The sequence below is a fragment of the Hippoglossus stenolepis genome, chromosome 14 (assembly GCF_022539355.2).
Source record: "Hippoglossus stenolepis isolate QCI-W04-F060 chromosome 14, HSTE1.2, whole genome shotgun sequence".
Taxonomy (NCBI): Eukaryota; Metazoa; Chordata; class Actinopteri; order Pleuronectiformes; family Pleuronectidae; genus Hippoglossus; species Hippoglossus stenolepis.
This window is the reverse complement of record NC_061496.1, coordinates 4417740-4441348: the sequence shown is the minus strand read 5'-3', so window position 1 is coordinate 4441348 and position 23609 is coordinate 4417740. Positions and strand designations below refer to the sequence as shown.

General features: G+C 43.0%; 1 protein-coding gene across 1 annotated transcript in view; it reads left to right on the top strand.

Annotated features, from left to right (window-relative positions):
- The first annotated feature begins 7108 nt into the window (after nucleotides 1–7108).
- The window catches only part of bcar3 (BCAR3 adaptor protein, NSP family member), a 39968-nt gene continuing 23467 nt past the window's right edge, over nucleotides 7109–23609 (top strand). The window contains exons 1-4 of the mRNA XM_035175857.2: nucleotides 7109–7311; nucleotides 14551–14725; nucleotides 15218–15472; nucleotides 20792–20834. Of these exons, the coding sequence (XP_035031748.1) occupies nucleotides 14559–14725; nucleotides 15218–15472; nucleotides 20792–20834 (465 nt within the window). The 5' untranslated portion in view covers nucleotides 7109–7311; nucleotides 14551–14558. The remainder of the gene's footprint in view (nucleotides 7312–14550; nucleotides 14726–15217; nucleotides 15473–20791; nucleotides 20835–23609) is intronic.

Sequence of the window (23609 nt, the reverse complement as noted above, 5' to 3'; positions counted from 1 at the left end):
CTGCACCTCCTCACTTCTCTACGCCTCCTCCAGGAGCGAGAGAGGAGGAGAGGTACGCACACACACACACACACACACACACACACACACACACACACACACACACACACACACACACACACACACACACACACACACAAACACATGGTTGACCAAACATCATCTTTCCCTAATCTGCGTGATCAGGTTGTTGGTTCTGGCTCCGTGTTGTTGAGGTCTGTACCATCTCTCTGTCTCTGTCTGTGTACCCAGAGAGTCGACAGAGACTGATAGCCCTGGTGTCATGTAAAGACATGCTCATGCCTGGGGGTCTGCTGGTGGTGGTGGTGGTGGGGGTGGGGGTGGTGAGTAAGAGAGAGAGGCAGAGAGAGGTTGTCTGCGGGAGGACAATAGTGTGTCGCCAAACACACACACACACATAAGAGGGAATAGTTCCAAAGCTGTCAGTAAGTTGGGAGAAGAGTGCTGAGGCCTGCAGTCCCGCTGAGTTTAATCACGTCTGGAAGTGTGTGATTGAATGTGTGTGTGTGTGTGTCTGTGTGTGACAGGCTGCTTTGTTGTCTCAGTTTCCCATGCATTATACCGTGAAATACAACTGTTGTCTTGGTGACTGAGTCTCGCACAAGTCCAGTTTATACAAGTGACGATAGCACTTTGGTTAATTCTCTGTGTGAGGAGTACAGGAACAGCTCTGCAACACTTTGTACGGACGAAATTAAAATGTGTGTTTTCATGGGTAAAACAGCCACTTTGCAATAAAAACAATGCAAAAACAATTCAATAACTCACACAAGTCGTCTTTATTGAATTCTTTTCAGAAACAAGACTTTCTGAACGTGTTAGATGAAGCGATGAGGACATAGTGTCTCCTCCTATCTCAATGTTAACTCGTGTATTTTGCGAAACCATCTGAATTGACTGTCTTTAAAAACAAATCAGTCCTCAAGCTGCGGTGAGTAATCTTTTCACTCAGTGCCTTGTTTTACAGATGTTGCGTTTTCTGCAAGTTCGAACGTTAAAATAGTAAAAGAAAGGGTTTGAAAATCATTCTGAGGAAAATGAGACATGCATGAAATGAAAAAAAACCCGTCTCTCATATGAAAACATGGAAATTAATATCAATACCAGCACCTTTTGATTGACAAGTGATATGTGAGTAACAAAGCTGGAATCACGGTCAAAACATGCACTAAACAGCAGGTGCGGACTTCACACATTACTCCTTCTAAAAACATACATCTTCACATTCCTGAGTTCGGTGTGCGGCCGCTGCCGGAGCCTCGACCTGCAGCCTGAGGAGCGTCGCTGAGGTGAAACAGCCTCTAGTTGAAATCACTCAGTCACCAACTACTGTGGTATTATCTGTCTGCCTGGCAGCCTGCCACCCCTATCATTACCACAAAGGCCAGATTTGTTCGGCTAATGGTATCCTTCACACACAAACACACACACACACACACACACGGACACACACACGGACACACACACGGACACACACATGCACGGCATCCTCCGAAGATGCCAACTCAACATTTGACCCAGATAAGAGCATTCCTGTGAGAGCACCTTCAGCATAAAGCGAAACTCACTCACTGCATCCAGGCACATATTCATTTCTCTGTTTACTGTTTGTTGGCTACAGTGTATGATTACGCGTCTAGAATGGGAATAGGTGTGTGTGTGTGTGTGTGTGTGTGTGTGTGTGTGTGTGTGTGTGTGTGTGTGTGTGTGTGTGTGTGTGTGTGTGTGTGTGTGTGTGTGTGTGTGTGTGTGTGTGCGCGCCAGGTACTTTCCCCGTTGGCCTGAAAAATAAAATGCAGCAGAGGAGTAGAGATGTTCCAATTAGAACAATTAGAGGGTGAATATAGGAGGCATCAGAAAAGCAGCACCTGTGTTTTGGTTTAAGTTTCTCGAGCTCGGTCTTTAAGATTCTTTCATTTATGTAAAAGATGAACTTTTACCTCAGATGTGTTTGTTGAAATGGGGGGAAACTCTCAGGTTGTTTTATTGCCATTTATTTTGTGAAGCCCTTTGTAACCTTGTTAAGATAAGTGCTATACAATTAAAGTTATTATTACTCTTTACAGCTTTAAGCTTTATCAGATTGACTGTAGTCTTCAGTCATTCATTCATATACAGCAGCTGTTTTGTCCCTGAATTTCATAAGCTGAGGAAGTTAATAATGTGAATACCAGAACACACAAGTTTTACATTGTGTGTGTGTGTGTGTGTGTGTGTGTTTGTGTGTATTGTGTGTGTGTGTGTCAGACAACAGGTGCTCATGCAGACACTTTGTTTGCTTGTTTGTGTGCGTGGTGGACACTGACGTTACCATGGGGACAGAATACTCAGGGCGGTTCATTGTCTTTACACAAATTCAATTGTGTTGTTGAAGGAGGTCAGAGCTTCATGTGCTGATTCACATCAACACTGTTTCTTTTCCACCTGCACGAAGGAGTTCATGTCGTCACTTATGTCATTTGATAGCTGGTTTCTTATCGGATTTCCATGGAACTTGGTGGAGGGATGGGAAAGAACCCATAAAGTTTGGGCTTGGATCAGGAAAGAGGCGGATCCTGGAATTGTCTGGAATCCTTCATCACTTTCTTCACCATAGTGCGAGTTTGTGTAATTTGGTGCCGATCCAAGTGAAAATCTGGATCTTGTGAATTTAAATGTTGTTTCCTGAGGGGGGCCTGTCGGGCCGTGATGGAGTTATGTGCTTACTGAGTGACTTTCTACTTGTGTGTGTAGCAATCGCATGTTGCAGAGAAGCTACGAACATATAAATCAACAGCAGTGAAGCAATGATGCTGCAGTTATGGGTCATAAAAGTCACTCAATGCATTTGGTTATTCTGCGTCACTGCAGTCCATCGCATGGATAAATCCATCTGTGAAGTAATAAGGATTGAAGTGTTCTTTACACAGCCAGGTGAATAAAAACACTTAATATACATATTTACATATTTAGGGGCCTGATATGAATGTGAGCAGCTCGGCGTGGACCGCAGGGCCTTGGCGGAGGAATGCGCTCCACTGAGTGCCATTCTCCTCTGTTCCTCTGGTTCGTCAGCTGTTTTTAAAGCCGAACTGAAGCACTCCCAGAGACTTATCGCACCGTGACCTCACGATGCTCACGATGCCAGAAGTTCAAATTGGCCCCGTGTCTTCGGCCAGCTGTTGCAGATCTGTTTTTTTAGCTAACAACCTCTGAGGCAAACGCACGCCACATTCTTCACAAGCCAGGAGCTGAGGCAGAACTGAGCTTTAGTGATGAATAGATGTCAAGAGAACTTAGTTTGTTCTGAGATTTGTATCAGTGTCCAGGGAATGAAACATAACACAGATTTAATCTGGGAATCTCAAACTTTCACTGCAGCGGAGGAGGAAGGATTTAGCTTTAGTGAAGATATTTAATCAACAGTAAACACAGTATTTTGCTACTAATACAATCACAGAAATTCACAGCATCATAGAAACGTTTACAGGTTAATGACCTTTACATATTAAATCATTCAGTCACAGGCTGAACCAGGTTAATCTCTGTTGTGGAGGTGACGGACTCTGAGTTAAAACCATAAACAGCTTCCTGTTTCTGTCTGCGTGTGTCGGTCACACCAACTGTGCCGTGGACATTCTGCTCTAATCTCCTGGTTGTCACAACAACAGAATGACACTGATCCAAGATGAGAAAATAAAAAAGACGCTTTCAGAAAACGAACACTGGCGCTTAAGTTTAAATAATGGAGAAGACGATGAAGAAAATTAGATGATGAAGAAAATAAGCCACTAAACTGTGCTAACAGCAAACGACGTGTCATCACAAGGATCGCCCCCTGGTGGCTGGCTGCAGTGCATGTCATTAAAATCTCCACCATGACAGCAGATGGGACCAAAGTAGAAAGTCTGTTGTTAAACATATTTTCTTATATGTTTTATTCGTTCATTCTAGTTTTTGGTTGTTCAGACCCGTCACTGTTCTAAAGAAGTTTTCTTAAGTAACATTTAGTAGGGAAATTATATGTTTTTATTTAAAAAAGAAAAATAATGATTAAAACTAAATGAAAAGGGTAAATGATCAATCATTGTATTTTCAAATGCATTTGATTGTTAACATAATAATTATATTATCGCATGAGTAAGAAAGTTCTACCTGAACAAACACATTTTGACAGATGCTATTTTCTTATTCTAAGACCGTGGGGCTGCAACCAGAGGAATGAGGAGTGGTCTCAACATTGAACTGTTTACGCTTCACACTTTTCTGATTGGAAACACACACACATGGAAACACAAGTATGTGTGTGGATAGATATAAAGGGGAATAAGGGAGTGGAGGAGGAGAACAGGGGGGAGATGATGAGTGGATGGAATGAGGGGGAGAAAATGGAGAAAGAATGAGGAGGATGAAATTATGAAATTGCCCTTTGCAAAAGTTCACATCGTCTTTCTGAGGAGTTTCCAGAAAACTCCAATCTTTCATAACAACAAAGGGAAATAAATCCATAAGATCTCAAATCCAATTACGCACAAGTTGCAGCTTCAGTAGGTGTGGAAGCCAAACCCATCTGTTTAATGGTTTGGGAAACATCAGCGCCCCGAGGTGGATTGTTGGTCAGTAATTGGAAATGAGTGACTCAGCGCGGCGTTGTGCCAACACGAGGTTCTGCCGGAGGACCAAAGTGCCAAAGCAGGGCTCGGCTTTGAGGACTGGCGTTAACAGGAAGTGCAGGAAATGGCTGTAATGGTATCCGTCAGGTCACTTTCTGCAAAAACAATTTTTTAAAAAAGAGGTAAAATAAATATTTTGGTCAGCGGACTTTTCTTAGATGTGGAGCGTGAGCCTTGATCTGGTTTCGCTTCCTGTGCAAATGGTACAATTAGTCCTGTACACACGATAAATCATCTAAATATAGCTGGTGAACTCCCAGAGGAGGAAATGTCACCGTGCGTCACATCAAGCCGTCATCAAGGAAGAATCCTAACAAATACAAATGATAATAATAATAATAATAATAATAATAACTTTTATATAATTCATATGGCAGGAAGTTGAGACAGCATTAAACAATAGAAGAGTGATTCAGAGTGAAACTAAAACTAACCAGATCAAAGCTCGAAGCTCGGTTCAAACTTTCAGATGTGAAAGTGACAACAAGGAAATTTAATAATGTTCTCATAAAATATAAAGTATCAAGACAAATTGTAAAAGCATCAGAAGACAATATAAAAAATCTAAAAGTTTAAAATTTTAAAATTTAAAAGTTAAATAGAAAATAGAAAATAAGAAAGACGAGTAAAAGTGATTCATAGTTATTTGATTTGATAAAAGTCCTCGTCGTTAACAATGAACGCAGCTTCTTCGTGTTTAGTTCCGACTGTGGAGACACGTCTCGGATTATCTGGACACGAGAGCAGATGAGAATAGATCCAACGCTTTATTAAATCATTTATTTACCTACATTTACGAGACCAGTTCAGAAGAAAAGGCGAAACAAGATGATTTGATTTCACCAGTCAAACGACAGAAAAATCATGTGGTCAACGTTTAAAAAAAAGAGTTTTTGCCTTTCTATAATTTTCTTTAAAACTCACTATAAGGTTTGTTAAATCCCCGGGACACATGTCAGTCAAGGATTTTACTTCTGCCCCTCCGATGACACCCCCATCGCCCATGCATGTGTTTTTTGGAAAGGGCCCAGGTGAGTCAGGAGATGATTACAGATTACTCCTGACTCACTGCAGCTTCCTGGAAACGCCACCTTCACACATGCATAAAGAATCCTGACGTGTGTGTGTGAAATACAACTGACAGATTCTCAGGAGAAAAAATTGCTGATGAAAAAAAAAAGAGGAAATTTTCTTCCGAACAATCCGGCATTGATTTCTCATCTGTCTGTTCTTGTTTTGAACTGTGTTACAAAACTTAATGAACTCGCTCAGCTGCAGTAAGTAGGACTGGTCCGTGCTTAGTTAGAACATCACTGTGTTTAACATTTAATAGATGCTTGTTTTTAGTCAAATATCTAAAATTGTAAAGAATGTCATACAAGTTTATTCAAAAAACATAATATTACTGTGAGTGTGTGTGTCTGTGCATGTGTGCATTTGTTTTTAAGGTTATTTCTACAACTTTTGTGTGCATGCGTGCAGAGGTGTGTGTTTGTGTGTGTGTGTTTCCAATGCGGGCCATCTGATCATGCCAGATTTCATGGCAGCAGCAGGATGGGCTCGTTGTATTGTCTGAAAGGAAACACACACACACACACACACACACACACACACACACACACACACACACACACACACACACACAGAAACATGCACGTGTCTGGGTGTTATCAACTCTAGACAATACAAAGGAACAGGAGGACAAAGACAGGAGAGAGTGTCGTCCTGAGGGCCGGCCAACACACACACACCACACACACCACACACACCACACACCCCCCCACACACACACACACGGACACACACACTCAACATGACCTCATACCTGATGTGATGACACTCTTGTACTCGTGTCAAACTGCCACACCACATTAAATTTGGACATTTTCGCGCCCACATTCCTCCATGTTTTGACGGCTGCGTCGCTCCAACACTCAGACCTGATTTTAAACTCATGGCACTGAGCTGATTCATGTTCCAGCCAACACTCGTCTCCAGCAGTTAAACTTCATGAGTCCTGAGTGCACCTCAAGTTGCTCAAACATGCCAAGATCACGCCGTTACCCCCCCATCGTCATCCCCGTCTCTGCAAATAGCAACATTAGGTCACATCTAAATCTTCCCTCTAAGTGCCAGAGCAGTCGCTGGTGTGGGTGCAAGAGGCCGCGAACAAAAAGACTTGGAGCATGAAATATGAGGCTGTGCAGAGAACACAGAGGCGAGGTGGGGGAGTGTGTAGGGGAGGCTGGAGGAGGAGGAGGAGGGGAGTATTCTTCAGTGCTGGGGGGGCAGGAGTGGAGAAGAGACAAGTTGGGTATTTTAAAAAAAAAAGAGAGAGAAAGAAAGACAACTCCTCCCAAACACAGTGGAGCAGGAGGAGGGGCTGGGGGCTGCAAATCACTCCCCAGAGGGAGGCAGAGGAGGGCAGGGCTTGGGATCTTAAGCTGCTACTTGTTGTTGCCTGTCTGAGAGAGCGTGAGTGTGTGTGTAGTCCTCCAGCCGGTCAGTCAGTCAGTCAGTCAGTCAGTCAGTCAGTCAGTCAGTCACATTAACTATGAATAACTCTGATACAAGCAAATAGAGATCAAATATCAACAAGAGGATTCAGAGAGGAGGAAGGACGAGGTCACTCTGACAGGTAGGAATGAAAATGTGTTGTCTACAGTAGGTGTGTGTGTGTGTCTGTGTGTGTGTGTGTGTGTGTGTGTGTAGGAATGTGTGTATGCAACTGGACAGACAGAGGTGAATCTCTGAATTTTATATTTTTGTCTTTGTGTTTTTCAGACTCTTCATCTAATTTTAGGGTCCTCATTTCATTTCATTTCATTTCTCTCATTGTGTCTTGTGTTTAATTTCACTTCCCCTCCCTCGCCCTCTCTTCACCTCTCTGCGGTCCCTCGCTCCATCCCTCCTTCTCTTCACCCTGAATTGTTTACAGTTTGCAGTCAGGGACTTTTTTGAGCAATAAGTCTCCATCCCAGGGCGCAGGGTGTAGCTGTGGTCTTTGGGATTGGTGTTGCTAACCGTGGAAAACCCAGCAGCGCATAATTACATGAGATATGACAGATAAGAGCAACGGTTCTGTAATTTGCTTGTTATTGTTTTTACTTGAATGAGTTTACTCACTAAAGCTGTGTGTAACTTGGCTTTTGAAAAAGTTAGTTTTTCTGTGCAGACACAATAAATGATGAGTTCCTGCTCATCAGGGATCGTTTTACCAAAGCATTTAGAGATAAAATCTCTGGGATGCATGTGAAAAATCCCCTTTTTTGAAAGAGTTGGGATGTCACTTGTTATAAATGATATGACGCAGCTGGGAAGCCATTTATTGTCACAGTGACTTGTGATTTATCAAAATAGATCAAATAAAACAAGCCAAACTTCTTTTATCAGACGGAGCTTCACTTTCCTGCTCCAGAACATTTTGTTACTGTTTGAAAACCCTGACCTTCAGTTACAAGAACTCGTCTTTAAACAGAAAGCCACCCACAGGGCGATGACAGAGGCGGACATGTGTGTGCATCTGTGTGTGTGTGTGTGTGTGTGTAGTGTCACTGTCATGCATGTTGAGCAGTGGAACACACACACACACACACACACACACACACACAGCAGGTTGTTTCAGACATTAGTCATTGTCGTGTGCCGCTGAGTTTGAAACTTTAATTAAAAGTTGAAATGTGTCTGGGTCAGATTCAAAGAGCTTTACTGGGCGATGGTTGTGTTGTGTACTTCCAGAGGCACAGTTGTGTGTGTGTGTGTGTGTGTGAGTGTGGTGTTGTGTTACTTGCCCTGCTGGGATGAGGTGGTTGGTATTCCAGCCAGCCGTCAGCACTATGTGACCTGATGGTCTCTACAAAGACAGACTGACTCACTGACTGACTGACGGATGGACGGACTGACTCCATGGCTTGAAAGTAATAAAGCAAAACACATTAGTAGCAACACAACTTTGTGAAACTTTGTGCAAAAGTGTTTTTTGTTTGCACTAGTACTGTTGAATTAGCAGAACAAGTTTTTACATACACAAATCATATGATAATAATAGAACAGGATGGAGATGAAACAATCGGGCGCTAATGAAAGGAGCAGGTGTTAAACAAATATTATTGTATTATTAATAACTGAACCAATTTCTACATTTTCTTAACTAATCAATTTCTTGTTCAGTCTATGAAACAGACAAAAGTCAAGTGTGACACAAACCAAGTTCTTTGAGTGTCAGACCGACGCAGATGAACAGCGCCTGGGTTTTAAATAGAACAGGAAATGAAACTCTGATTGTTTTTTTGCTTGTTGCCGAGACGTTAATGGAGACAGTTGTTTTGATGCATGTGGTTCAGTGTTGGTTTGTTTTGGCCTCAATAGCACATGTGTACGGTGAAATTAATAAACGTCCAGCTTGCTTGTCTGGTGCACGACACTTTCATCCTGCAGACCCACGACTTGCTCTTAACCAAGAGGAGCCAGACGAGTCTTCACGCTTTGCTAAGCTCAGACTTAGCGAACAGACGTAACAGTGATATCAACTTTGACTATTTCATAACCTGATTGCTTTTTTTTGTGTCATCTGAATGATGGAGTGTTGTTGGACGTGAGGAACGATGACCTGTTGTCTCCTGAGTCACATAAATATAAGTTAGTGCACAAGTATGGATGTTTTCAATGATGTGGCAGGTTAAGACTGTGTGTCACTGACTCACTGACTGAGTTTTCCCTACACTCTCTCAATGCCACACGCACACACAAAAACAGACACACACACACACACTGAGGGTAGACTTTGCGTAAAGGCTGAAGAGAGAGAGAGAGAGAGAGAGAGAGAGAGAGAGAGAGAGAGAGAGAGAGAGAGAGAGAGAGAGAGAGAGAGAGAGAGAGAGAGAGAGAGAGAGAGAGAGAGAGAGAGGGTCGGAGATTCCGTATTAAATGGCAGTCACTGCTGTGGGATTTAATAACAGCCTCATTAATATAAACACACACACACACACACACACACACACACACACACACACACACACACACACACACACACACACACTGGTGGCCCCACGCACTGAAGAGCGCAGTAGGACACTTCTCTCTCTCTCCGACTAACAAAGGCCGGCTCTAAACTGTGGTCATGTGACAGTTGTTCCCATTGTTCACTTCTGACCAGGGGTGGTTTTGCTAATGCACTAGTGTGTGTGTGAGTGTGTGACTGTGTGTATTCTTGTGTGTGTGAGTGTGTGACTGTGTGTGTCTGCATGCCATAGCAGGAAGACACTTTAAGCCAGCTAGAGGAAAGCCCTCATTCCCAAGCATGTTGATGTGTGTGTTTGTCCTCCCTATTGTGTGTGTGTGTGTGTGTGTGTGTGTGTGTGTGTGTGTGTGTGTGTGTGTGTGTGTGTGTGTGTGTGTGTGTGTGTGTGTGTGTGTGTGTGTGTGTGTATGTGTGTGTGATGAGAGACCAGTAGTGCAACATGTAATAGTCACTATCTAAACACTTATATGATAAATTATAAATTATTATTTAGTGTTTTTTATCCTATGTTCATCCAAACCCATCCTGAATAACTGAAGCTCTTATGTCCCTGGAATTAAACTAAACTTTTTAGAAACTACTCATTCAGAGGATTAACAACAAACCTTCCTGACTTCCTTTCTAAAGAGAAGAGGAGAGGCACCAAAACATTAAATTCAATTGAACTGAGCCTCATTTGATTGAATAAAGTTGTGTCCTTCAGCCCAGTGAGACCAAACTAGAGCTGAGGAGAGAGTGAGAGTGAAAGAGAGACGTGTTTGTTTTATTGCTGCTGATCCGTTCTAACGAGCGGCCTCCAGTCTAAATGTTTACACTGACGTTTCCTCTTCCTGTTCATCGTTTCCCACCCAAGACCTTGTGTGTGTGTGTGTTTGTGTGTGTGTTCCCACCCCAAGGTCTCCACTAGTGTCGGTGACAAAGTGAACCTGGTCTCAGAGTATTATGTCTTTTCACCACGGTCAAGGGAGAAAAATATTTGGTTTACTTGCAGATGTTTAAATATTAGAGCTGGAAAGAAGGAGACGCACAGTTTACAGCCTGGATTATTGTGGAGATTGCAGGTTACATTAAACTGTAAGAACCGTGCGTACCAACAATACACACATTCTGTACGCCAGGGTTTTTAAAGTTTATAAATGATGATGAATGTGTGATAATGTCACGAAATGCCGTTTTTCAGACATGAACTCTGGAAAAACAGAGTGAAAGAGTTTGTCTTTCGCGTGTTAAGAACTCAGGAGAGAGACAGCAGGAGATGTTCCGGCTCAGGCTGTAGAGCAGCAGGAGGCAGGACATGACGTATAAATTCTGCCGCGGAAGACTCAGCTCTTATGACCAAAAGCTCTCGAATCTCGAAGTCTTCAAGTTGACATCTTTATCTTCTATGTGTGTTGCTCCTTTTTTTTCCATCCAGAGATATTTGTATTCTTCCACTTTCACGTAAAAAAACCTCACTCGCTGTGGATTTGTTTCTCACATGGGCTCACTCGGACATTTAGTCAGGCAGGACAAGTTCTAGACAATATCCGGAGCAAGTGACTTGGACATTTGTGTTCTCACGTACAGCTCCTCCAGAAAATTCCAGGAAAATGTGTGGAGTTCAGTGCATATCTGGAAGCAGCGCATTTTTATTTCCTAATTTCAGCATAAAGTCCTCACAGGGTCCAAATGATAAATCCTGAAGAGGCATGGTTTAGGTTATAAAATGGATTAAGATTAAAGTTAGAGTTTGTCCACAATGAATGGAAGTCGGTGCAGTGTCCTGATAAGAATAGTTGTGTGAGTGTGTGACGTGCAGGGCGAAGTGACCGGGCGCCGGACAGCTGTAGGGAGGAGAGAATAAGGCCGGGAGGAAGAAAGAGGGGGAAGGACAAAGGACAGAAAGAAGGTGACGGAGCGAGGAAGCAAAAGAAGTGCTGACCTCATGATGGACAGACAGAGGGAGGGAGGGGATGTCTGTGAGGGGAGTGGGGGGGCACAAGAAAAGGAAAGATGGATGAGTCGGGAGTCGTCACAGGACAGAACGACTGGAAATAGGCAGAAGGTGAAGTAGAGGGAATGGATGGAGAGGGTGATGAAGGAAAAGAGAGATGGAAGGAGAGTGAGACTTTTCACACCTTCGCTCCCTGAAGAAATAACTTCCTGTTGCTCTCAGCGTGAATAATCCATTTACAAGATTAATTGACGGACTATTCATGTGCGTAAGTGCTGTCTGCGTTTTCACTCAGGGGGAGTCGCTCCTTTCTCCTCTGCAGGAAGGCGTGTGTGTCTGGCAGATGGTCAGGGACCCACACACACACACACACACACACACACACACACACACACACACACACACACACACACACACACACACACACAGCTGACCATCCCTGAAGGTCTCATAATAGGTCTTTCTCCTGTTGTCGTCCAGCCTCTCTCTTCATCCCCACTCTGACCTAACATGCCTTAGCAGGACTTTTACTGTGTGTGTGTGTGTGTGTGTGTGTGTGTGTGTGTGTGTGTGTGTGTGTGTGTGTGTGTGTGTGTGTGTGTGTGTGTGTGTGTGTGTGTGTGTGTGTTGACCTGGCCAGCTGTTCCTTTCTCTAAACTATTTGCATTTTTATTGATATTCATCATCACAAGCTCATTGGTCCCCTGCAACAGTCTAGTCTAGGGTTTAGTTTCATTTAAAAAAGGTTTAAGATAAGAACCTGTAGTTCGTCCTTAGCGTAAATCATCTTTATCCATATTAACAATGGTCGTGTTTGTAAACAGGGATCAGATCTTCTCTGCCGTTAGGAGCTTCACAGTGAGATGAGGGATTAACTTGAGCAGACGACGAGGTGGAGCTGTCAGTGAAAGTGTTGTAATCTGTCGTCCATGTTAGTCAAAGCCGATGTTGTTTGTTTTTCAGGAAGCGAATGTGGGTTTTCGGTGTCATTGTTTTCCAAAAGTTACAAAATTCTGCTTGTCCGGACTACGTCCACTTTACGACATTTTTAGTTTTAAAAGGCATCAGTGTTGCTGGATTTATTTTGAGCGTTTTGATCTGGATCGGCAGAAACTGGGATGTTTGGAAACAATGTTGAAAACTTATTGATGTAGCCTAAAACTCAACTGTGGACTTTTCAACCTAAAACTGGGAACAGAGACATTTCCAAAAGTTTTAGAAGTTGGTAAACATGTAGAAAACAGTTTGGAAACATAAAAAGCTAAAACATGTCAGTTTTGATTCTATGATTCACTGGGCTCCTCTCTTCTATTTGGAATACATGACATCTGCATCTACAAGAAATAAGGAAACAATCTCACATTGTCGATCCCCAGTTTAATCTGCAGCTACTTTCTCCGATCACAATCAGGTTGTTGAGACGCAGACACAGTAACAAGCAGCAGTTTAGTGGCTCACGACAGATTCTCTAGTTTGCTGAGATTAAAGATACAGGACGAGTTTCTCTAATCTCCGACATCCATCTGTCGACATGTTCGTCAGCTCAGGTTATTTTAGTTTTTGTACGCTGACTAACTGCTGCCTGCTGAGTGACTCAGGGCACCATCTTCACGCACCAGGGGGATTTATCAAGATCCCGTCCTGTGTTTTCCATCCCTGCCCGTCTATCTGTCATGTTCTTCTCTGTGTAATTATACCCACATGTCTGTCTGTCACCAGATCAGATCTATATCCCGTGAACAACACATGACGTTTTGTACAATAACAAAAAATATGAAGTTGGTAGTAAAGCAGTTGAAGCGTACTCAGAGGATGTGATAGTCCGTCTATAACTGAGCTGGGGTCAGACCTCAGGTGGTTTCTTGTCCGTGAGACTCGAACATAAACCTCGGAAAATGTCAGATAAATTGGGTCAAGACATTCTCTGTACTTTTAGATTTAAATAAATTTGTGTTCACGACAACAAGAACATTTCCGGATTATTCAGTTGAGGGCCGCCACAACAGTGTTTTGTATTTTGTTTACATAAGAGTCTCGGTTGTTTCTTCCACCGAGCAAAATAGTTTCCTTTTAAATCTTTCAAAAACAGAACAGTAGATGTGATAGAAACATGATTGTTCGTGTTTTGCATTCACTGGTTCAGAATATCTTCAGTTACAATCAGAGTGAATAGATTCAAGGATTAGATTTCAAAATGTTGTTTCAGGCCGATGCATCTGAACGGAGTCGGATTTCACTCCCAGCTTGTGCACAGTTCCCCAGGTGTTAAACTAAAGCTGAGGAGCCGTGTGTACTTATATGTTTGGTCTTTGTTTTTTAGGCTAATTTCATACAAAATACAGATTTATAAAGCATTTAAATGAGAAATACTTTCTTTTTGAGCGTTGGATTTTAAAATGTAGAATCACTCTACGTCAGCCATTCAAACGTTGTGTAGTCAGAGTCAAATTACCAGGCTCAAAATACTTTTATTATCTAATGACTAGTTTTATGTCCCCCCCAGGCAATGTGTGTATTTCCGTGTGATGATGATGTGTAAGGGTATGTTTCCACCACGTGAGTGTGTTGGTTCAGGCACCTGTTGTACTGACTCTGGTTGTGTGTTTGTTTGTGTATCATAATATTTCATCTTGGTGAACGCTGCACGTCAGTGTGTGTTTGTGTGTTTCAGATCATGTGTCTTTTTGCAGCAGTGTGTCACACAGTGTGTTACGTATCACCCTCCTGATTGTGTTACCAGGTTACACAACTGTTTTCTCCAAAACTCCAAAGTGCTATATGGATGTGTGTGAATGGGTGAATGCAACTTTGGATGGAAGCTATACAAAAACAGTTCATTTACCATTTTTATACGGTACATTGGCCGATATATGGGTATCAGAATTTTATTATTAAATGTTTTTTGTGTGTGTGTTTCTTTCCAGAGTTGAGGATGATGGCCGAGGGGCGTTTTGCGAGTCTGCCCAGGTCGCTCCATGCACATCACAGCCTGGAGGGAGGCCCCGCCCACCCTGGGGCCCCCAGCAGCAGCTCCTACTCCTCCAGGAGGCTCCAGGCTTCGCTCGCCTCCTCCATGGACCTCCTCAGCTCCAGGCCTGGGTGAGTTGGTTGGGTTGACTGCAAGATTCTGTGTCTCTCTCAAATAATGAGTCATATGAGCCTATAAATACTTTGTTCTTTCCAGTATTTAGTCTTTTCTATGAGCCAACTCAGCTTGAGGAGACTCTTATAAATTCTGTTGGATCAACAAGCTGGTTCCCAGGAAAACAAATATCAGAAATACTCATATTGTTCGGTATCCCCTCGATAATAGGTGGTTGAAGCCCAAACCTTTAGATAAAATACACCAAATGTCAAGAAAATAAAAACAAGATGATGCACAAACCATTAAATATTTCCATTTGTTTCCACTTCAGCACGGACAGCATGGCATCTTACCTCAGAGCTACTTCTGTGGGATTGTAACGTTAAACCAAATGATTAAGAGGAGATTTACGTGGACATGATCCCATCTGGACGGGGATTTTCTTTCAAAGCATAAAAAAAATCTTCTCAAATTCTTCCTCTTCTTTTTCTTACCCCCTCCCCCAGTTTTCCTCCGGGGCAGAGCGCTGGCCTCTCAGAGCTGCCCCCCGCCGCCTACCAGCCCATCTCCATCCATGGGACGATGCCTCGCCGCAAGAGGGGCGGTAACAACCTCGCCCACGGGAACTACACCTGGGACCCCAGAGCCAATCACACGCAGGCGTTCGCTTGTGGGAACACGTCTCTGTCTCCCGGGCACGTCCATCCGCCTCTGACGTCTCCACTGGTCCAGAACATCATCGACGACTTCCACGGTTACAGGTAAACACTGATGAGGAATTTGTGAATCAGTTACCTTATCTATCTATGATGATAACGATGGAGATGAAGGAGAAGAGATGTGGATAAAAAACATGAGACAATTAAAGAAACGATTTATCTTTTCAAATAGTGGTTCTGAAAATGGTGAAGCTTGTTTAAACTGCAGCTTAAATCATTTTTCGAATTGTCATTTGACAGGAAATTAAATGTGAGAAGTCATATAGTCAGAATAATCATATTTCTGTGACATTTTGGATATTAAGCTGCTTTCAGACACTGAACTCCATAAATTCTCCAGAATTATTGTCTGAAAACTTTTACAACATGTTTTTTGAAATACATTGTAAATGCAACAAGATCCGTCTTTTGTGAAGGTGCAAGCGACACACTTTTCAGAATCACGTTCAAGTCTCAGAAGATGGTGGAGGCTCTAGAAAAATAAAACTTTCAGAGAAGAGTTTGGGAGTTGGATGGAGAAAGGAGAGGTAGTGAAGCGAGCCCTGAGGGGGGTGTAGCAGCTAGCTCGACTTCAGAGGGAACACGCACGCGCACACACACACACACACACACACACACACACACACACACACACACACACACACACACACACACATACACACACCTCTTCCCTCATCATGTCCTCCCATCTTTTCATCTCTAGTGTAGAGTTACAACAGACTGTATCTGATGTAGCCAGCTTTGCGTGTGTGTGTGTCTGAGTGTGTGTGTGTGTGTGTGTGAGTGTGTGTGTGTGTAGCCCCCAGCAGTTGGGTTACCTTTGTAGGTCAGGGTGTGGCAGGACAGATCCCAGATTACTGTGAACTCTTTGTCTGCCGCTCCATCTCTCTGCCTCTGTGCTGGATACATTTCACAAACCGCTGACATGCAGCAGGACGATTTGTCCAGGTCGTATTCAGCCTGTGCAGCTGGTTCGATAAAGAAGCTCTCATCCTCCCGCTCTGTGTTTGATTCATTTTTTTAGTTACTGTGCCCTTGTGCTTGTTTCTTTTTGAAATGTGAGACTCTAATATCTTTTTAGTCCTAATGTTCCAGTTGATCCACAGATTATCTTAATGAAAACATCAGTGATTGTCTGGAGATCAGAGAAAAACACTAAGTTACCTGCTAATGGCCTCACAACTAAAAAGGAGGCTTATACTGTAAACTGTATATGATTATTTTAATTTGATCTGTTTTTTATTTGTTTGACTTATGACCTCCACCAAAGAGGTTATGATACATTAAGGGGACTGATACACGAAAACACTTCAAAATGTCTCTCTAGTGTTAAACATCTCAGCTCTTTCCTGTTGTTTTAAAAGTCCCAGCAGTTGAGTTTTTCTACTCACAGATATCAGACTGTATCCTTGAGGTATGTAACCACTGGCCAGTTGGTCTTGACTTTCCATTGCTCATGCTGTCAGCTGACCTTTGACCCCTGACCTTATGTTGCACTAGCTCCCCATTGGTCACTTTGCCTGTGGGCATCTCGGCGGACCACCAGGAGAGGAGGAGGGGGAGGAGGGACGGGAGGAGGAACGGGAGGCAGACGGATATAGCAGAAAGAAAGAGTGGAAAGTAGAAAGAGAGGGATGAGAGGAGGGTGCAGAGGAGGAACAAACGAGAGGAAGTTCAAATCCCTTTAATTCCCCTTTCATCTGTTGATTGTGTTTGGAGTAACTCAGATCTTTTACGCAAAAACAGTGATTAAAACCATAGTTACAGTTTTTCAGACATGTCGAACTGCACCCATTGGACGGTTCTAGCTGTCAATCAAACCGTATCCATGCCCCAATGCATGCGATGCTTTATCGTATATTTGACTCTAAATGGACCATAATTTACTAAATGAACATCATTTTGTATAGAAGAAGACTTGAAACTAGAGATTGAGACATAAACCCCTTAGAGAAATGTTTACTGACGTTATAAATCATAGATTCTATAGAAAGTGACATGTCATTAGAGAGAATACAGGTTTCAGGCTCTTCTGCATTGACTTCAATTGCTGGACCCGAAGTCTACGTCCATTTTTATATACTTACGATGACCACTGACTTTTTCTGGGTTATTGGGTTATTGTGTCTTTTCTCCACTGTGCACACTCCACCTACTCAACACCTTGTATAACAGTATTAATGTGCAGCGTGGATTAGTGACACAGATCTAGAAAGTGGTGCGACAGATCCAGAAACAGGCCCTTCACATCAGGAGAAGCAGTAACAATATTCTGTGTTATTTAAGAACATAGAAAACAATAGATTAAATAGATTTTGACAGTGACTTCAGACAGTGGAAGCACAGCGACCTCTGTGGGCCGCCTGCAGACCCTGCATGCTGCTCATCCACTCTCTCCATTGCCTCCAGTGTCACTCTCCCTCTCTTCCTCGCTCGTCCTCCCCCTCCCACCCACACACACACAATCATGGTGCAGTCCCTAAGTGAAGCCAGTTGTGGTCGTGCTGAGTATTGTGTGGTGAAGCGCAAAAGAACAACAGTAGCCAGAAAAAGACTGTGGCGAGCGCTGCCTGCCGCTGCCCTGCCTGCTCCTGCTATTCACTTCTTTCCTCGGCTGTTTCTGTCCTGCCCGCTCGGCCTCTGTCCGTGTCACAGGTCAGATTTGTGGTCACTCGACAAGAAGAAAAAAAAATCCAGCGTCTGATGTTGTTTCTGCAACATGAGCAGAAAACAAAAAGTCAAAGTTAGCTGCGGTCGGTCTGCGTCGTCTGGAACGGTCGACCCTCTCGCATCCACGACACGTCTCATGTCTTAAAGTGCTGGAATCAGGATTAATAAAGTGTCGCTTGATGAGATGAACTCCTCCTGCTCAGGTCTGTGAGCCTGACCTTTGACCTATCTGAAGGAGAAATGGGACGTTCAGCTCCAGGAGGGTTTAGATGGGTGTTGTCTGGTATTCGGTGATTGTCGCTGCAGCCGCCTGAGACAGTAGAGCCAGGGCAGGGTGACGAGGGGCATGTGGTTGGTGCGGTGAAGGTGGTGAAGGTCCAGCCGACCACTGACCCCAGTGAAGAAACACACACCACCGACCCCAGTGAAGAAACACACACCACCGACCCCGGTGACCAGTATCAAACTCAACTGTCTGATTTTAGTTTAGTTTGTTCGAGACCACAGAAACTTCCTGCATTTTATCTTCATCATTCTTCTCCCTCATCTTCAGCAGCAGCTAAATACTAAACTGAACGAGAATAGCACCCAGTGGTGGAGCAGTGTTTGGCCCAGTTGCTCAGCCTTTCTGGGCCCTGTGGTACCCCGCCTCACCCAGTGTCAGATCGGCTCCAGCCTCCCAGTGACCCTCAAAAGGAAGTTTAGATAACGGATGGATGGGACTGCAGAGTAGCCAAGGATAAAACAATCCACTTGGTCTTGTCTAATAGAAGAAATGTAAAAGAATAAAGGATGATGTGATTTATTAAGTGCTTCAGTAGTTTTTGTGAAATCCTGTTAACAAACAAACAGACACGTGTGAAAACACCAGCCAATGGATGTTTTCTCCCTCAGTAACGCATTAACATGTGTTTACAGCAGAAGTGATGAATTTTGTGAAACTGAGAATGAATAAAGCACAAATCTATCTTCTTATTTATTTTTAAATTTAACTTTTTGCCATTTTTAGTAACTCTGTACTTAGTAGACAGTCCCCTTACACCACATCTCACACACTCATAGATATTAGTCCTCTTAATATGCCTGATTATTTTTCATCAAGATCCATGAATTAATCCCTGGGAAAACTGCGAAAATGTCAAAACATTTAGTTGGTTCTTCCCTTTCCCAATTTGTATCACTTCCATATTAGAGAATTCAGTCCTAATTTCTATTCCTCATCTAATAATAAAGGATTTACACATATTTACTAAGTGTTTTAACTAAAAAAAAAACAATTGTTCAACCAACAGCAGCCAATGTGTCTTCTGCTGCGAGGACAACGCACTGCACGTTTGTGTTGATGCACTGTGTGTGTCTTTGTGTGTGTGTGTGTGTCAGGATGTGTTGGATTAGAGCTCCGTTGGCCACACTCCGCTCTTCCACAGAGGCCCGAGCACTCCACCTATATGAACAGTGATCTGACTTTGTTGTGAATGGAGGCTTCTGTTCGGTTACATAACTAAATCCTGCTCATTACGTGGAGCCACATTAAAACTGAGAGGCTTAGAGCTAAACATATTTGGTTTGGTAAGTAATGGACTGGGCTAATATTCCCGTGGGAACACCAGCGGAGGCTTAGGGGATTTTAACTACCAACCTTTTTGCGAACGTAGTCGGGGATTTGAACCTAATTACCTCCTTCACTGAGCCCCCGGCTGTAAGCCTCCCAGAGAGAGATGGAGAGCTCTGGAAATACGTATGTGCACGAGTAGTAATTAACACAACGCCAAAATAAAATCTCACAATGTTTTCTGACCTTTTAAAGTAAGGGAAAAAGTGCAGTGGGAGCCAGATGAGACGATGATGCAGACTGAGGATGACGAGCTGTTGTTTGATGTGGTCCCTGAACGGAGTTTTGGAAGAATCGAAAAACAAAATGCAAAAAGGGATTAATGAAAAAATGTTGTGTGTCTGTGTGTGTGTGTGTGAGTGTGAGTCTGTTTGTGTGTGTGTGTGTGTGTGTGTGTGTGTGTGTGTGTGTGTGTGTGTGTGTGTGTGTGTGTGTGTGTGTGTGTGTGTGTGTGTGTGTGTGTGTGTGCGTGTGTGTGTGTGCTCTCCCTCTAACCTCTCTGTGAATTTGTCAGTGGACTCAGAAGGGTAGGCGTGTGGCTGCTATGTGTGTTGTGGTGGGGGAGGAGAGAGAGAGCGAGGCAGGCAGAGAGTGAACATGTTTACCACTGAAGAAAGAAGAGAGAGAGAGAGAGAGAGAGAGAGAGAGAGAGAGAGAGAGAGAGAGAGACAGAGAGAGGCAGAAAGAGAGAGTCCCAGGGTTTGAGCACTTCACTTTTTGAATTTGGGATTTCATCCACTCTCTCTGTACAGATCTGAACTTTCCTAATCTAGAATATGTCTAACGTGGACCTGTGAAACTTATTTTGACCTCTTTTCAAAAAGTGCCACATCTCCCTTGAACCTCCCAAAGGAGCCGACTACAGTTTTTCAGGAGCAGCAGCATCAGCACCAGCCTGGGACCCGTTTGGACCCTGATCTGTTTCGAGCGAGGATCTAAGAGCGTTTAGCCTTTCAGAGACTTTTCTCTTCGTGTTTTGCCTGGAGTGAACATCAGCCCAGAGAGGACGCAGGAGTTTGGGTTCCCAGTTGCGAGATGTGTTCTCTAAACCGGACCTTGTCTCTGTCTGTGTTCCCCAGGGAGCCTGCTGCCGGCCTGGATGCCACGGTGGACTACGTGAAGGTAGGAACAACCACATGTGATGCTACACAAACGAAACCAAAGCAGCTGTAATTACTGCCAAGTGTTGAAAGTTAGAAATCCTGAGATATTCTGTGTCTTAACTGGAGACACCCTGTACCAATCTATTCACGTAGCTGCACACAGTTTTAGAACGATAACAGAATCTGATGGACGGGTTGTACGAAGATAAATGATGCACAAACACAAATAAACAAAACAGAGGCGTAAGATCCAGCCTGGTTTAGTAGACGAGCTGTAAAAGTAATACTATTGTCAATGCTTGTAATTTAAAACCCATTTAAATAGAATAAATCTTTGGTGTCCAGGTAAAACAAAGGTCAAACGTAAGTAAACTGATTATATATCGTAATGTAAGTGACAAACGCAGGATATGAAACATCATTTGCATCTGAGGTGTAAACAGCATCGAGTAAATCCAGTTGCCGCCGAGCTACGAGGATAATACAACATTAAATCATACAAAGTGTCACCGTGCTGGGTGTCAACCGGCTGCAAATCATATTAACACACACACACAGACACACACAGACACACACAAACACACACACACACACACACGTGATGACTGAGGGGTCATTCTCTTGTCACATTATCATCTCATTGACATTTGATGTGTTTTTCCGTCCGTGTGTTTGCTTTTCTTTCTTATTTAAAAGACACAACCAGCTGAGAAAATGAGCAGAGAATCAAATCTGTGAATAACAACAACAGCTGTTTACTTATTCTCTATTCAGATATGACCCGGTTTGAAACATTAATAAGTTTCACACAGTTTATGGACAAATTGAAACAGACACACGGCCTATAAAAAAGAATTCATGAACCACAACAAGGCGAAGACATGATTTATAATAGTAGAATAAAAGTTTAACCAGATGATGTGTTAATAAGATATAATCAGGCCTTTGGTCACAGACAGTTCAGACTTTAAATAACATCGACAGACTGAAGCAGAAATAAGACTTTAAACAATAGAGTTTATACTTAACAACAGTTTAGCAAAAGTGTACGGAGGAAAAGTGTCACCGAAACAATTTAACCATCAATACTGTTTCTTTCCTTTGTTAATAAATCAGATGAGTGAGATCTGCACAAGTTTCCCTTTTAACTCCCTTTCACTTCTAATCCACGTTTCATTCACGATAGAAGACGTCCTCTCCGAACTCTTGATGACAACTTACATCAAACGGATCTTGTCTCCGTTATGTGAACTTATTTTAATCTGTTATCGTCGCGTCGTCCCAGATTAATCAGCAAAAGTTGCACATCATCATCTCAGATATCACATCTCACTTAAAACTAAATCCTTCAGTTAAGGATTCACATTTTGTTATTTTCCCAAAGTCCGAAGTGTCTCCTTCTGTAAAAACGTTTCGTCAATTGAAAAGTTGAAACCAGAGAATGTTTAAAAAAAAGAATAATTCATCAGTGAAGTTTTTCCAGACTGTTTAATTGAATAAGCACACACTGATCATTTCAGCTGGAGTTACATAACTTCACATCAGACAGCACCAGGCCCCAACTGTCCTGTGTGTTCGTCACTTCGTCTGTGAGTCTTCACCTCCTTTCTCATCCATCCTTCTTTTCCTCCAACTATTAGCTCATATGTTTGGATGCTGACACCTCAGTGTGAAAAGCAAACTCAGGCCTTCCCACGAGAGCAGGCTGCACATGTGGGAGCTAACCTAACCACACACACACACAGACACACAGACACACACACAGACACACACACACACTCACACTCACTCTCACACTCACACAAACAGCACTTTTGTGTATTTCAAATTAGGCTTGTGAGCAAGTGTCAACAGTGTGTGTGTGTGTGTTGACCACATATGGAGCTACTGTATCCAGTGTATTATAGAATATGTTCGTGTCAGCTCTGGTCGTCCAGCTGTGTTTGCATTTCCAATGTGGCTGAAAACACTCACATACGTCCACACATGCACACACACACATGCACACACACACACATGCACACACACATGCACACACACATGCACACACATGTATACACGTGCACAGACAGTTCAGGTGCTCTGTGTAATATCCTGTGGTGAAAGGTCAAAAGCACATTAATGGCGTCTGGGCAATGAGCCTTGTATTGTTTGGTGCAATCAGGCCTCTGGTTGTTGTGTAGGACGACGTTTGCAGGGAAGGAAGTGTCTGTTGAGAACAATTGTAAAAGGTCATCACTCTCTTCTCTCTGCTCATGAACGTTTCCAGAGCTGCACGTTTGATTTCCACATTCTGTCTTTTCCCCCCACAGACAGGAAGTAGATTTATCTTTGAAGTGATGGCTGCTGGGTTAAATTTAAGTTCTGTAGTGTAACTACTGAAATTACGCTACCAAGGTTCTGGCAGAAATTAAGAAAAGTACGACATGAAAGGCGTCTGAGACGAGAAATTCTCAAGCGATCTCCGTAAATGAGTCTGCTTCATCAGCTCATCTGGCTCCCACTGCACTTTTTCCTTTTTTTTAAAGATCAGAAAACATTGTCAGACATTTTATTGCGGCATTTGTTGTGTCTGCGTTTTCCTGTAACTCAACACAGACACACACGTGAACAGCAGCCTCCACTGTGACAGTCAACAAACCAGAAGTAAAGATCTCTACATCTTTAGGAAATGATATAACATGATAACTTGATTAAACTAAAGCCCGACCAATATGGATGTTTTTATATACTCCGATAGATAATCTGAGAGATGAGATGGCATCAGTACATTTGTGGTTTTAAAAACAAGTTA